Consider the following 16,322-nt stretch of genomic DNA (forward strand, 5'->3'; position numbering starts at 1 on the left):
GATATTTTTACATCAAGGCGTTTCCAAGTTCTATTTTCAGATGCCTGGGATGGGCTGTATTTAACAGTGACACTTTATTGCTCATGAAATTAGAGGGCTGGAAGAAAATTATAATCCATCTCTTCCAGTGAAAATAAAAATGCCTTTGACAGGATTATGAAAGATGACTGCACAGTCTGTCCTAAAATTGAAAGGCTAGCCTATGGGAACCTTGAAATGTAACTCTCCCGCAATTTGTACCCTATCCCTTGTGGAGAAACTTCAGACTGTCATCACTAGGAGAATTTATTTTTAAAAAATTGTAAAACCACGCCTTACCCACGCCCTATTTTTTTTTTTAGTCAGCGCAAGGCGCTCTGGGAAAGGGAGTCCATTCTGATCTTTTCTTTCGTAAGTAGACATGTGACCTTCAGAGGTGTCAACTACAACTCCCAGCATTCAGGAGAACTTTTAAATCGAAGGGAGGAAAAAAAAGTATACTGTACTTAAAAAGAAGCGGCGTGGGCTAAGTTGTAAAGGTGATTCCTCGAATGCCGCTGGTTTTGAAACGCGCTGTCTATGAACGAAAGGCGGTGAGTTTGGGGACATTTGACTATTAAATATTTGCACATTGGATGTTGAATTGGATGCTTGTTTTTGTCATTCGGCAAACTGTAAGCATCCAACTTTTTGCAATCACGATCCTTTCTATCGCTTCCCCAATTCGTTTTGGAGTTACAAGGAAGTATTTGCCGAATGCTGTTTCTTTTCAATCTGTCCCATTTCTCTGCTTGTGCGCGCCATTCTCCCCTTGGAGGAATCCGGGGGGGGGGGGGGGGAGTGAGATTTAATGGCTACAATATTGCAGTCATCGGAGATGATGAAGGCAGATTGTTTCTCTGTGTGTAGTGTAGTATAAGGAAGGAAGTCAACCAATAGTTATCCCGGATTTATTCACCAGATTGGATCTTGCAACATTATTCTGGGACTCGGATGTTTGCCTTCATTCATTTGTTTATTATTATTATTATTATTATTATTATTATTATTATTATTATTATTAATTAGATTTGTGCGCCGCCCCTCTCCGAAGACTCTGCTTCACTTGACTAGCTATAAACAAGGTGAGGATGAATTACATCCACAGATTGGCTGAGTTGTTCCTATAATTCATCCCCTTTCCCTACCTATTTATTATAACTTCTTAATTGCAAACAGGTATTCCAACTTTTACAGGTGAAGCTGAACTGACCCAAATTATTTAATAGCTAGAAACTAAAAATATGAACATCTCGCTGAATCCAGTCAAACTCCCTCACTATTAAACCTTTAATCAATCCAGTCAAATTAATAGAGTATTGTGAAATAACACTTCCTGGGAGTTTTCAGACCATCTTTAAATGCAACAAATTGCAGAACTGAAATAGTGGTTTGCTGTAAACCTGATTTCAGCAATGTTAGTGATAAAAAAGACAAGTTAATTCATTGGTCTTTTTAAATATTTGGCACTTACAGTGTGTAAGTACAGTACTTAGGATTTTATTCCTAAGATTTTTATAGACAATGACTTTTTTAGCCCCTTTGTTAATTTTTTTGGGGGGAGGTCTATAACATGCTTTTTATTTATTTATTATATTTGTCAAACAAGTATAGAATTATAGTGTGTATTAACATAACAATGTATAAAGAAGTGATAAAAAGGATAATAGGACAGGGACATTAGGCACAATAGTGCGCTTATGCACGCCCCTTATAGACCTCTTAGGAAAGGGGAGAGGTAAACAGAAGATCATTTAAGGTTGAAGATTTTGGGATTAGGGAGGAAACAACAGTGCCAGGTAGTGAGTTCTAGGCATTGATCATTGATCACACTTTAAATTCTATGGCGTTAATCCTAATCCACTTTATCTACCTAGAGAAGGTATATTTCATTGAGCACAGGAATCAAGGAACCTCAGTGATTCCCCATTCAGAAGCCAACGGCTTTGACCCAAAGGTGCTTTTCTTAGGAGGCAACTGGACTTTCTTGTTTTTATCTTTGAAGACATTTCACTTCTTCAGCTCTGACAGTATAGTGCTGGATGGAAGGATTTATGTTCCTTGTATACAGCTGGTCATTTGCATCCTTTTAGAGGTCATTGAAGCACTTGGAGGTTTATTTGTGTTCTCAGGGTCACCTGAGTAGTACTTCTGATGTTCATCCCAAATTGTATACCTAAAAGTCTGTAAAAGTCATCCAGGTCATGGTTGTCCCAAAGGTGCTTTTAGCTATGCAATTTGAAATGAACACCCTTTGAATGGTGTGGAAGGAGGAAAGTATTTGCAGGGGGGAAATTGTACACTACAGGAACCAGGAGCATTACTCAGGTGACCCTGAAAACACAGATCCAAGTGCTACAACGTCTCTCTAAAACAGTGGTTCTCGATTTGGGAGTCAGGACCCCTTTGGAGGTTGAATGACCGTTTCACAAGGGTTGCCTAAAACCATGGGAAAATACAAATTTCCCATGGTGTTAGGAACTAAAGCTTCTATTCTGACACCTTGGAACATATTTTTACAATCCGACCAATCGGGCATTTACAGTGGGGGTGTCCCTCTGACCTTCCTGCCAATCAGCTTAAAGCTCTGTTGGGAGAATTAGCACCAGACTTATGGTTGGGGGCCACCACAACATGAGGAATGATATTAAGGGGTCGCAGCATTAGAAAGGTCGAGAACCACTGCTGTAAAAGAATTCAAATGATCAGCTATCTGCAAGGAACTAAAATTCTTCCCATTTCCCCGAAGAAGCTTCTTGGATGAAAAGCAAAAGATCTTCAGAGAAAAAAATAAAGTCCAACAAAGTTGCTTACTGATAAAGCACCTTTGGGACAACCATGATCTGAATGACTGAGAATCTCTACAGGCCCCAAGGGCTTTGAATTGCTATGATTGGAATAGCCGGGCAAAGGGCAGTCAGGAAGACAAGGCTGACCATAAAATTTTGCACAGCAAAGAAAGGGCAACGCAAGAGCGCCAGGGCTAAAGTAGGTACAGATTCTTGGTGATATTAAAAAAAAATTAAAACAAGTCATGCTCCTGAAACTATATAATTGGCTAATGTTGGAAGGGAGTTAGGAAGATGCTGAACTAGACTGGACTGGATAGACATTGGCCTAATCCAGACACCGTCCTTTATATACTTATGCAATCTTTCAAGACAAGCATGCCTACATTTGCTGCAGTATTCAACCTATATCAAGCTGGAATGACACACATACAATAGCAATAGCATTTAAACTTATATATCGCTTCATAAGCTGTTTACAGAGTCAGCATATTGCCCCCAACAATCTGGGTCTTCATTTTACCTACCTCGGAAGGATGGAAGGCTGAGTAAACCTTGAGCCGCTGGTGAGATTTGAACTGCTGAACTATAGCTAGCAGTCAGCTGAAGTAGTCTGCAGTACTACACTCTAACTACTGCACCATCCTGGCTCAATAGACACTTTACACTCCAGACTAATACAAAGAATGCTCAAGAATCTATTTTTACTCCCTCTTCCTAAAAATTAACATTAAAAAGAAAAATCAACAGGTGTCTGTACTTTTCATTGTTTTAAGAAGTAAGCCTTGTGTTTGTATCCTGCCTTATCTTATGCAAGTACAGCAGGCATAAAAGCCCCCCCTCTCCCTGCGGCCCCAGCCCTCTGGAACCAACTCCCCCCCAGAGATTAGAATTGCCCCCACCCTCCTTGCCTTTCGTAAGCTTCTGAAAACCCACCTCTGCCACCAGGCATGGGGGAACTGAGATACTCTTTCCCCCTAGGCTTTTACAATTTTACGCATGGTATGTCTGTATGTATGTTTGGTTTTATAATAAGGGTTTTTAACTGCTTTAATATTGGATTGTTATATGCTGTTTTTATTACTGTTGTTAGCCACCCCGAGTCTACGGAGAGGGGCAGCATACAAATCAAATAAATAAATAAATAAGTAAGTAAATAAATAAATAAATAAATAAATAAATTTCATCCTATAGTAAAGGTTAGCAGAAGGAATGTCTGGTTCAAAATAATTTGATGAGATCTTTAGTTAAGTGCAAATCTGGGTCTGCTTGGATCCAATTTGGTCACTAGATAGATTTCAATGAATAAAAGTTATTTTACTGAAAGAATATTAGCAGTGACAAGTTTTACTGGATGAGAAGTTCTATCAATAGGTCCCAGTAAAAAATGAATTGGCTTAAGGTTTGGGTTATTTTTTTTTTAAGAAACATGACACTTTTTAAAAGCCTCCAAATGTTAATGCCTTTTTTCAGGATCTAATTACGAAAGATGCACCATCTTTTATGTAAAATGTGTATTCCCATTCTGAGCAGCAGAAAAATCAGTAAATCAATACAAAAGTGCCATATTTTTACTTTGGCCTGAATTACATGTCATAACAGAATGTTGGCTGAATGCATATTCACTCATTTGTCTTCGGAGAGGGGCGGCATACAAATCTAATAAATTGAATTGAATTGAATTTGGGGTTCTCTGTTTTCCTTTTTTTTTTTAGCAAATTGTATGACTAAGCTGTTATTTGTCAACTCCATTTGAATTAGATTTCATCATTTACAGCTTAGACTGGCTCTCTAGAACAACATTTTGTCCAATTATATGAGAAGTTTATGCTGAGTGAAAACAGACTTGGCTGTAAGGCAAAATGAAATTCGGACAGCCAATGCTTGTATATAGCAGCCCCCTAAAGTAGAAGTGGAGGACCTTCTCCTCAACTCTGTATCCTCTATGCTAGTCTGTTGCCTTCAAGGACAATGGGAGATGTCCCCTATTGTCAATATTAACAGGAGGCTTTCATTCATGGAAGGCTTTTTTTTTTTATCTCAGAAAGCTCATTGCTTCACTCTGTCTTACAGCATTTCATAGCACAGAAAGTGTTTTCTTCCTCTTTGGGGTAGAGAGTAAAGTATGTTGTAAGTCTGATATCTGCTCTGTTGACATGAAAGGAAGTTGATGGATCAGCCATTTTCTTTTCCCCTTTCAAGGTGAGAACATAAGATGGCAGATCCCGACAGCACCATCATAAACACCAGCGTTAACCAGGTAAAGTATTAATTACAACAGTGCTTTACATGCACTGTTTGAAAGGCTTCTGCTACTGACTGCTTTTTGCATGGGGCAAGTTTTGCTGCTCAGCTTGTGCAAATGATGAAGGAAGCGCTTTCATTTTGCCTAATATTGGGCCAGCAACAAGGTTATATGGTCCCGAGTTCATTGTTTCTTTCCTTGATACCATCACCCTTTAAAAAATAAGGGAATTCGCTTGACAGTGGTCACATAAGATGCTAATTTATGTTAAACTAAATATGGTTTGTAGAATTAACAATTATTTTAGGGTTGGACAATCACAATTCACCTCACTGAAGTAACATGACTTGTTAATGTACTTTGTGTAACTTTGCAACCAGGATTGGCACTTTGGATACTGGAAGAAAGGACAAAGCAGGGATGATCTACACATTTACTCTGTCTTTAGAAACAAGAAGCCTGCATGGTTATAGGAAGCACCTTCTAAGAGATTGTTCGCACAAACCTTCAGCAAAATGAAACACCCTTTTGGAAATTTTGCATAGACTACTGGATGCAGAAGAATTACAAACGCATTCAGAGATTGTTCGCACAAACCTTCAGCAAAATGAAACACCCTTTTGGAAATTTTGCATAGGCTACTGGATGCAGAAGAATTACAAACGCATTCAAGGTTAAGTTTCTAAATCCCTATAGATGGCATTATATAATCCAAGGGACTTGGAGCACAGCTCACTGCCAAAACTTACCACATAAGCAAAAACTATTGGAGATAGGTAATATGTCAAACACCATACGAAAGGCTGAGTGCCAAAGAATTGAAGCCTTTGAACTATGGTGCTGAAGAAGACTCCTGTGAGTCCCTTGAACTGCAAGGTGTTTAAACCGGTCAGTCTTAGAGGAGATCAACCCTGACCGCTCTTTAGAAGGCCAGATCCTGAAGATGAAACTCAAATACTTAGGCCACCTAATGAGAAGGAAGAACCAGCAGTAGGTTGCTCCCAGTTCAGCCCAGTTTTGTGAACTGGTAGCAGCAGGAGTCTCCACCCATCCACCCTGGCTACTTCTGTGCATGTGCAGAGGCATTGCGCATGCGCGAACCAGTTGCGATGGGTTTTAGAATCCAGTACTGGAAAAGACTCACTGGAGAAGAGCTAATGCTGGGAACGATTGAGGGAAAAAGAAGAAGAGGACGACAGAGAATGAGGTGGCTGGATGGAGTCACTGAAGCAGTCAGTGTGAGCTTAAATGGATTCCATTTAAGGCGTGGGGTCACGATGGGTTGGACACAACTTCGCGACTAATAACAACAAATACATCAACCAGATCCTATGCCATTAAGGGCTTTATTAATAATAACCAGCACCTTGAATTTTAACCAACAATTAGCATACCCATAATTGCCTGCACCACTGAACTCCGGATCGATATTCTTGATAGTTTTTGAATAATCTTCAACAGCAGCTCCATGTAGAACACATAGCAATAGTTTATTCATGTGGTGACCTGGAGCTCAGGTGTCCATCTGAAGGTCTCCTTGATCCAAGAACAGGCCCAACTGGTGCACTAGACAAATCTGAGAGTCCATAGTCATCCTTCTTGCTAATTTTAAATGGGAAATGTTTCTCCTTATTGGAGGCAATTCGTGTTTTTGAAAGCTATCTTTGATGTCTGTCAGAAAGTTCCTAGTGCTGCTCTTTGCTTGGAAATAGAATCTATGCCAGAAGAAAGGCAAGTCTGGTTAAGAAAGAGCAATTATTGGCTTAAACTGACATTCTGTTATGAAGGCTAATCTCCCCTGCTTCTAGATAATGCACTCAATTTGGAAGGAGACCTTAGAGGGAAAATACACAATTGTGGATCTATCCATTTTAGCTTTGTACTCTTTGGGTTTTAAAAGAGAATTGGTAATGGATATTGATTGACACAGAGAGAATGCTAAGGGCTGTTTTTGCTTTGAGAAGGGAAATCTATGAAAAGCTTTCACCTGAGTAAGTATATATAACCTTGATATTGCAAAACATCATAAGAGATCTTCGTTCTTGTTAATGCACTACTTTCAGTCTTACTGGAATGAATATGATTGATGCATCCCTTTGTAGAGAAGTTTTGGCTACACATATGTTGTAGCATGTTCTCTGTGCAGCTTTTACTGATGTCATTTTTAAAGTTGCCAGTTTAATCTCATTTTTAAATTATTTTATGCTTTCTCCCTGGGGAGTTGTTAATTGTTATCATAAAGTTACCAATTGTTACAAATCGATTGCAAAGTTGGATGATGTATTCCTTGCTAGTTTTTGTGTTCTGGGCATGTCGATATATTGATTTTATATAAAATTTAAAGCTTAAATTTAGAAATATTTTAGAATGGCTCTATACACCTTCAATATAGTCACATTAACTAGTTTTGAACAATATGCCTTTGAACTAAAAGGGGAAATGTAGGCCAAATTATCTGTGTGAACCAACTACCCTCCAAGGCACAGATGGACAATTAATTTTCCCAAGGGGCCACGTAAGAAACTGAAACTGTGGGTGGCCAAAGCAATAAGGCTGTGAATATGTGTAGGTTTGCACACACACAAAAATACCTGTACATTTTTTTAAAAAACAGTCACTTTCAAAATAAAAGCAATCCTCACAGGCTAAACAGGGACTGCCAAAGGCCTGAAGGCTGTAAAATGCTCAGGTCTATTCTAAAGCTTTTATGTCTCCCTTCTGGATCTCTTGTGGCACTCCAGCTCCTTCCAGTTTTTTTCTTTTTCCATTTTTTCTTTTGTCCTTTCCTCTGGCCAATTAAGTGTATCCTCAAGACACTTCACATGATGAGTTGGCAGCCAATTTTTTAAAAAGTGTGTGTGGGCCAAGTCTTACAATGAAAAGCAAGATTTATGGTGGCTGACAGAGATGGTGGACTCTCATTAACATTCACGCAAGACTGCCTTGAACATTATTATGAGAATCATGTATGAGATGATGACCACTGGTTGATTACAGTTCCTCCCTTGATGACTGATTTCCTAGGCATTCCTTTCCTTGGCAGTGTGCAAGGTCAGGTCCAGGCTTCTAGGCTGGAATCACTTCTTCATACTACGTAGTAATTATGCTGTAAATACAGGTTTTGCAGAGGTTTTTTTAAATAATTAACTTTCTGAGTACAATGCCAGGTCACAAGAGGTGATGTAGCCTGATGATGAGAAAGGCGTGAAAGAAGAGAATGTACCAGCTTCTTTCTCTTCCTTTCCAGCACTGTAATATTAATTAAGTCAATGTTCTTGAACATCTCCAGAAAGATCCAAAGGAAGCATTGGTTATCGCTGTGACAACAAGGACCATTTTCAATTTGGAGAAAGAGCATGAAATCTTCTTGACCAAGGGCAAAGAGGAATATGTGAAACATCAGCAAGCATATGAGAATAGCCCCTTGGAGCAGGGAACAGCTTTCTCTTTCATTCAGGTAAAAAAATATTGTGGAGATGGGATTTCTTTTAGCAAGATATTTGCAAGTAGTGCACATTTTAAGATTTAAATAGAGTCCTCATCCAATACTCACGTACTAAATTGAAACATAGAGTAAATGCAGATGGGAAATTTATAATAGCAATCACAGGGCTTAAAAAAAATAATTATAAAAATAGAAATTGGACTTGGTGCAACTGTCCTGGCATTATCCCCACCATACAAACTAAAATATAGCACAAGTATCTTATGTGTTCAGTATGCATTACTAATTATATATACATATTTGACCCCTTTTAAACATTTATATTTACATATATTACATCATCTTTCTGTCTACATATCCTAGGTCTTTTCCATTCTGGCTTCCATTCCTCAGATCCAACCATTGATAAAATCTATTCCAAATCTCATATTATTCGGTCTCTGTTTTGTTTTTTAATTCCAGCATCAGTCTATCACATTCTGCACAGTCTAATATTTTCTTTATTATCTCCCTTTCTAAAGGTATGTCCTCATTCTTCCATTGTTGGGCATAAACCATTCTCGCTGTTGTTGTGATATGCAATATTAAATATATTAACCCCTTGCTGGGTTTTTCTGCTATAATTCCTAATAAAAATTGTTCTGGTTTAAATTCCAATCTCTGTCCAGTCATTTCTTCCAGAATTCCTTGCCAGCAGTCTTTTGCCTTTTTATATGTCTACCACATGTGGTAGTAGGTGCCTAGTGGTTGGTCACATTTCCAGCATTTAGATGATAAATTTCTATACATTTTGGCTAGCCTAGCTAGTGGTAGATGCCACCTGTAGAACATTTTATATAGGTTCTCCTTATATGATATGACAAGGGTTAATTTCCTATTTCTTTCCCACATTTTTTTTCCACTTTTCCAATTCAATATTGTACCCACCACCATTGTCTCTTTAACTTGTTCTTCCTCCATTTTGTAGTCTAATAAATATTTATACATTAGTTTAATCATTTTCTCATCTGTCACCAATAGAAGTTTGTCTAATATCATTAAACCTCTATTGATGCCCCACGTTTCTACGTCTTTCATGTAGCATGATTGAACTTGTAAGTATGACTACCATTCCAATTCTACTCCTTGTTCTTTTAATTGCAATCTCATTTTTAGTCCCCCGTTCGTTTAACATATCCTTATATGTCACAATTTTTCCCCAGTTAATGAGATTTGGATGTACCAACGGTTCTAGGGTATTTCCGTTCATCTCCCAAGCAAGCAAATGCATTCTGTGTTATTTTACAGTCATTTCTGCTGTTTTTGAATCATGCTGTGACTATATAAATCTTGTTAAACAGAGAAGGCTGGGAGGAATATATGAGGAATGCAATTAAGAAAGATAACGGGAGGAAGAGGAATGTGCTAGTATGAACTGTATTTTGAATACGGAAGGGAAGAGAAATAAAGATGGAGTTTCTTTGTTTATGAAATACTGCATTTAGTAAGAGTTATTTGTAATAGCTAAAGTTCTACCAGAAACCAGAACAGAAACTTTGCTTCATTTAGCACCGCACTATATACCTCAAGTAATATTTGTCGAAACATATCTTGTAATTCTTTGTACATTTCTGTTGGCAAACCATCTGGGCCTGCGTTTTGTTGTTTTTTTGTATTGCTTCTATTTGTTCTTACATCCTTATTCCATCATTTAACATGTTTTTTTTAATTTCTTCTGGAACTTTAGGGAACAGGGCGTTTTTTAGACAATGTATTGCTTTAATCTTCTGAACAGCTGTCTTTGTCATTATATAATTTATTGTAAAACTCCTCCACTATATTCTTTTTATCCTCATTTTGGTAACATATCTCTCCTTATTCATTTTACAATTTACTAATCCATCTTTTCTCTTTCTGTTTCTTCAATTCCAATTTACATGCATATATTGTATTTTGCTCAACAGATGTCTCCCTTGAGCCTTATCTCAATTCCAACACAAAAAGTGTCTTGTCAGTGTACAAAGGAAAGGGGGACAGCCATTTTATCTCACACGTTTATCAAATCTTCTCCAGTTTACACAATTTTCAACTTTTCCTGTAGAGTCCCATGGAAATCTCCAAGTCTAGATCCACTCTATCTAGTTAACTGCTACTATCACTATCCTTCAATCTTCTGTCCTTGTGGGTCTTAGAAAAGCTCTGCAACCTCCTTCGCCGCTTTTTCCCTTAAACCAAGTAGACATTTCAATCAGTTCTTCTGCCTTTTGTTCTACTCATTCTATAGAAGTTAGAACTAATTTCGGCCATTTTCAGTCTACTTTACCACTACTTTTTTCATCCAACTGTCAGCTCTGTGGTTTAGCCATTATAGGCAGTCTTCTTCCCCATCTGCTCTCATCAAAGATTCTACTGCCTGCAATCACAGAGAGTTTTTACATCAGCAATGATTTTGGCTTGACTGAAACTTTTATATCTATACATATAAAGCTAACCAAGTTTTTACCAGTATTTGGTTTTTTCTTCTTTTGTCCAGTAATTGTATCTCCATTTTTTTCTAAGAAATAAGAACTTCAATTGTTAATTACCCAGGTGTTCTTTTTATGAAGACGTTGCCAAAGGCTTATGGGTATTTTATAATAGTTGTATATTATTTATAAACAAAAGCTCAGGGGTGTCCACAAGATATGATTTTTTTGAAAAAGTCAAAATGGTGACTTGCTCATTTTTTTACCTGGGTTGCACATATAACACTACCTGGGTTGCACATGTAACACATGTAACACTAGATGGGGACCTTAGATCTCACAGTTGTGGCTGTAATCTTGATATTTTTGACCATATTCTGCAAATACTCCTACATATATCCTTCTATTTCTGTTCAAAGTTTTTCTATTCAGAATTCACTCCAGATCATTAATGTGGACATACTGCATTGAATGTGCGACCTTTCAAACAATTGCAACTATGTTTAAAATGTCATTTTTGCAAATATATATGGTCATTAAAGGTTGGCGTTCAGAGAAACCTGTAGTAACGCATGTCACAAAGGTGCTTTTTTCAAAAGCCAAGTGCACTTTCTTTTGTTTTGTTTTTCCTTGAAGATGTTTTGCTTCTCATCCAAGAAGCTGCTTCAATTCATGAAGAAGCTTCCTGGAAGAGAAGCAAAACGTCTCCAAAGAATAAAGAAAAGTCCAGTTGCCTTTTGAAAAAGCATTTTTGGGACAATCATGACCGGTTTGACTGAGAATCTCCATAGACATATAGTAATGTATCTCTACCTGCTTCTTTCAGGCAGTGCAGTTTGTGAACAAGAAGCTTCTTGAAAGAAACCCAGAAGAAAAGGGCCTCTTTGATGTCATTGTTCTCTCCAATAACAGTCCAGAGAGTGGTGTGCGAATAGTCAATAGTGTGAAACAATATGGTAGGTTGCTTTTTGAGTTGGCCTCCCAAAGATGGGTTTAAAACTTTGAATCAGTTACAATAGTACCTCTACCTACAAACGCCTCTACTTACGGGTGTTCAAGATTTTTTTGCCTCTTCTCAAGAACCATTTTTCACTTACAAACCCGAGCCTCCGAAACTGTAACTGGAAAAGGCAGGTAGAAGCCTCGTAGGGCCTCTCTAGGAATCTCCTGGGAGGAAACAGGACCGGAAAAGGTGGGGAGAAGCTTCTGTGGGGCCTCTCTAGGAATCTCCTGGGAGGAAACAGGGCCCGAAAAGGCTGGAAGAAGCCTCCGTGGGGGCCTCTCTAGGAATCTCCTGGGAGGAAACAGAGCCTCCCTGTGGTTTCCCCAATCACATACATTATTTACTTTAAAATTGATTCCTATGGGAAAAATTGCTTCTTCTTACAAACTTAAGAACCTGGTCACAGAATGAATTAAGTTCATAAGTAGAGGTACCACTGTATTTTCTTTTAGTGTCAGAGGACTGTTGTTGAGAAAAAATAGGAGGAGGGGTATGTCTTGAGCTGCTATGGTATATAAATCTGATCTAATAAACAATTTTATAACTTTAATTTCACATGAGAGAAAATACTGGACTTGAGAATTAGTTATTCTTCTGCCAACTCCATTTTTTTTGTCAGTTATATACAGCCAAACAATCCTTCTCTTTCCCTGTAAAATATCAAATGTGATCTTGCTACATTTCAATCTCCATTAAGAAAAACCTCTGGAGGAGCCAACTAACCACTTCATAGGTTTTAATAGTTGGATTGCAAGAATGAGATTTCAAGATAAACCTTTTTGCTGCTTCAACCTCTATTTGTATTCCTCCTTATTTGTTCCTGGATTTTAAGGTTTGGAGATCTCCAAGTTTTGCTTTGTCAGTGATGAAGATTCTACTCAATATTTGAAAGCCCACAATGTGAAGCTTTTTCTCTCAGCTGATCCAAAAGATGTGTGCAATGCACTTCAGAGAGGTTTGTCTTTCTTTTCTGTTCCTTCCCTTTTTATCTGAAGCATTTACTTTTACATTTTGTTGCCATTTCCCTGGTTATTGTCCTGAGATGAATGCTCCTCCATTATAACTATCACAAATTCTGCAAGGACCCTTCTGACTGTTGTGGGTGGCTCTGGGCCAGCTTCTGCAACCAGGAATTTGGACGTTGCTTCTGGGGAATTCTCGGGTTCACAGAGATGTGTGTTATTGCCAGCAGATTATGATAGTGAAGATTCATTGCCAAGGTCAGACGGTGGGGGAGGGGAATCAAATAGAGATATGGGTGCAGCCAGCTCAGCAGTTAATGCTCCCATTAGTGAGACATCAGACTAGGAGGAGGATCCACTGGTAGATGCCCATATGTGCAGGCTCATGGCAAGAAGGGACCAGCTGCGCAGGTATCCTCAAAGATAAGGGATAACACCTGTTCCTGAGGAAATTAGGTTAATCGGTTTGGTGATAAATTACGGGCATTTGGGAATGTGTTTGTGGGCTTTTATCCATTGGGAGAAAGACCATTGCTACTGTTTGGATTATTCCAGGACTTCTACTGACTTTTTGGACACTTCACAATTAACTAACTCTTGTGGAGTCATAGAAGGGGGTGGCTGTGAGGATTCACAGCTGCCTTAATTGCTTGTTTGTTTTTGCTTTTGGCCACATTCCAGGACTGTTGTATGGGTGAGAGAAATTTGGCTCTTTTTAAAGTGTGTGCTTTAAAAACGTTTTGGATAAACTATTTTCATTTCTTCTGTGCTTGTGTGTGTTTGAATTTGTATTCCTAACTCACTGGGGGGCTATTAGTGAAGAGCCTGGCATAACACTGAGAAAACCCTTTGTGCTCTTTCAAGATCAAACCAACAAGGAACAATATCTCCTCTGTGTTGGCTTTTCAATTTTGACATTCTGTCAATTGCTTATATCAGGTTATTTGTAGCATAAACACTGAGGGCAGCAAGTTGTGTTAGATGCACTAAATCCCAGTTGGTGTCACTGTTTAGCAGTGCAAGTTTTTCTGAAGTTGGTTGCTACCCGGAAAATAAGTCTACTTTTAATTAAAAAGGAATAGGTATTTTCTGTCATCCTCTGCAGGAATAGTTCAGTAGAACTATTAGAAGCACATTGAAAAACTTTGATCTAGTGCATTCTTCTCTAATTTGGTGTCCTATTTGACCTTTAACCCCCTAGAATTTCCAACCAGTTGAGAATTCTGGAAATTGTGGTGCCTATTTTGGTGCCTATTTCCTATCTCTCTTCACCTACTCCATGGTGCCTCTTAAAAACTTTATTCACAAGAAAAGTTGTCAATTCTAACCTCAGAAACATAAAATGATTTGATGGCTCCTCCCGAGGGGGCATTATGCAGCCATAAAGCATTTTTAACCATTTTTGTTTCATGCAAAATAAATAATCCACATCATCTTCAGAAAAATCAGGAATGATAAAAGAAATTACTTTCTTAAATTGGGACCAGAGCCAAGATGTCTCTTCTAAACAAGCAAGGTAACAAGTCTATTTGTCATGCAGGAGTCTCAGCAGCCCTCACCTTTCAGCAGGAGATACAGACTCCTAGAACCCAATTACGAGTTGTCTTTGATGGTGATGCTGTACTCTTTTCGGATGAGACTGATCGTGTCTTTCATGAGAAAGGTCTTGAGGAAGCAGTAGAATATGAGAAAAATATGGAAACTGTACCCATGGGAGAGGTAAGATCGCTACATTCCTAGAAGATACCCCTGATTTCTCTATTTCTTCTCAAGATAGACAGTGTTTTCAAGGTTCACTATGAGGATCTGATCTTAAGATCTTCTAAGCACAAAACATGTGTACTGTCACTGAGCCTGAACCCAAGTATCATCCCGTTGCTGTTATTGATCTTCTTAATGGTTAGCTCACTCCAGTTTTCCCTTGTCTTCCCATCAGCTTGTCCACCCCCTGGTCTTTCTGGTGTCTTCCTGCCACTGCTAGTAACCTTCATGTCAACTCATTCTTTCCATCTTCAACTGTATGTTTTACTGCAATTCTTGAAATGATATTTTTCATTCAATTTAGCAAAGAATGACAAGGGATGAGATATAACTTTAAAAAAGAATTCACAGCTGGTTAATCCAAAGTGAGCTGTTTGCATAATACCTCTGTTTTACTTTCACAGGTATATTCAGCTCAAAGGCTAACTGATGACAAATTTGCTTTAATGCATCTATTTATGTCGACAAAGCAGCCGCTCTCTGTGTTTGTTACATGATGCATTAATGGTTATGAAAAGATAATTGAATTGAGATATGAAAATGCAATGCAAAGTCCTTCCATATTGCCTAGTGGATGGATTCAGATTCACTACTTTATTGAATTGCCTTCATGGCCAACCCTTATTGTTAATAGGCTAAAGTAAGATCCCTATGTTGATCATATTACTCATTGTAAATTAATATTATAATAGAGCTTAATTGTCCTTCTCTGAGTATAATAGGTGGGTTTTCATTTCTGTCTGTAAAATAATACTTTGTACTTTCTGTCTTTTCCAGGGCCCCATGAAAGCCTTTGCCTTGCATCTTGGGAAGATGCGTAAAAAGTTTAGTCAAGAGGATTCTCCCATCCGCATCTATTTGGTGACTGCCCGCAGTGGCCGTGATATGGGCACTCGGGCCATCAAAACTCTTCGGGAATGGGGACTGCCGACTGATGAAGCCTTCTTCATGGCTGGAGCTCCAAAAGGTCCTATCCTCTCCAAGATCCAGCCCCACATCTTTTTTGATGATAATGTCCACAATATCCAAGGCGCTCAAGATGTTGGCATACCCTCTGCATTGGTTCCTTACAGTTGCCATAGGGGATCATAGGATCACAGTGTTCTCTCAGTTAATAATACCAATATTTCTGTACATAAGTGTATAGTGAGAGCAATGTTTAAAATAAATTACATTTATAGAAAATAGGAAGTGACTTTACCTGATCAGGATAAAGTTCTTATTGGAAAAAAAGGGAGGAATCAATGCTTAACATGTAGCAAATTGGTTCCTTTCTTTGCCTGTACAGTCTCTCCCCCACCCCCCATTAATTTGAAGATTCTGTGTTATTACAACAAAAGGTCATTCCAAACAAAACATTCTGGACTTCTCTGTTGTTTAGGAACATAAAGCTATTTGCATGGAACAGACTTTGCTTTACAAGTGGAATTACTGTAACCATAAGAATTCCATTTAAGCATCTCCGTGAAAAATTAACTATTCTCGCTAACAGCTTTGATTCCCACGTGGTTGCTCCTGGTGACACCAATTTACTACAGGTCTTATAAAGAATCGTCTTTTCTCATTTTAGGGTGCTTTTAATCCTTTCACGCTATCTGAATTGGATGTGATGTATCTGCCCCTTTTCCTGGATTCTGTAGTCTTTCAGCTCCCTT

The 16,322-nt window shown here is 38.4% G+C and overlaps 1 protein-coding gene across 1 annotated transcript; it reads left to right on the forward strand.

Moving 5' to 3' along the window:
• Positions 1 to 343: 343 nt before the first annotated feature.
• Positions 344 to 15,852, forward strand: LOC139158377 (cytosolic 5'-nucleotidase 1A-like). Its single transcript, XM_070735683.1, has 7 exons — positions 344 to 572; positions 5,010 to 5,067; positions 8,342 to 8,509; positions 11,768 to 11,897; positions 12,777 to 12,899; positions 14,447 to 14,625; positions 15,445 to 15,852. Exons 2-7 carry the CDS (start codon positions 5,023 to 5,025, stop codon positions 15,757 to 15,759), a joined length of 960 nt encoding a protein of 319 aa, XP_070591784.1. The 5' UTR covers positions 344 to 572; positions 5,010 to 5,022; the 3' UTR covers positions 15,760 to 15,852.
• The last annotated feature ends 470 nt before the right edge of the window (positions 15,853 to 16,322 follow it).

The sequence above is a fragment of the Erythrolamprus reginae genome, chromosome 1 (assembly GCF_031021105.1).
Source record: "Erythrolamprus reginae isolate rEryReg1 chromosome 1, rEryReg1.hap1, whole genome shotgun sequence".
NCBI classification, from domain to species: domain Eukaryota; kingdom Metazoa; phylum Chordata; class Lepidosauria; order Squamata; family Dipsadidae; genus Erythrolamprus; species Erythrolamprus reginae.

Coding starts and splice junctions, on each gene's coding strand:
- LOC139158377 (XM_070735683.1), top strand. CDS start 5,023: ATGGCAGATCCCGACAGCACCATCATAAACACCAGCGTTAACCAG. Junction 5,068..8,341: donor TAAACACCAGCGTTAACCAG/GTAAAGTATTAA, acceptor GAACATCTCCAG/AAAGATCCAAAGGAAGCATT. Junction 8,510..11,767: donor CAGCTTTCTCTTTCATTCAG/GTAAAAAAATAT, acceptor TGCTTCTTTCAG/GCAGTGCAGTTTGTGAACAA.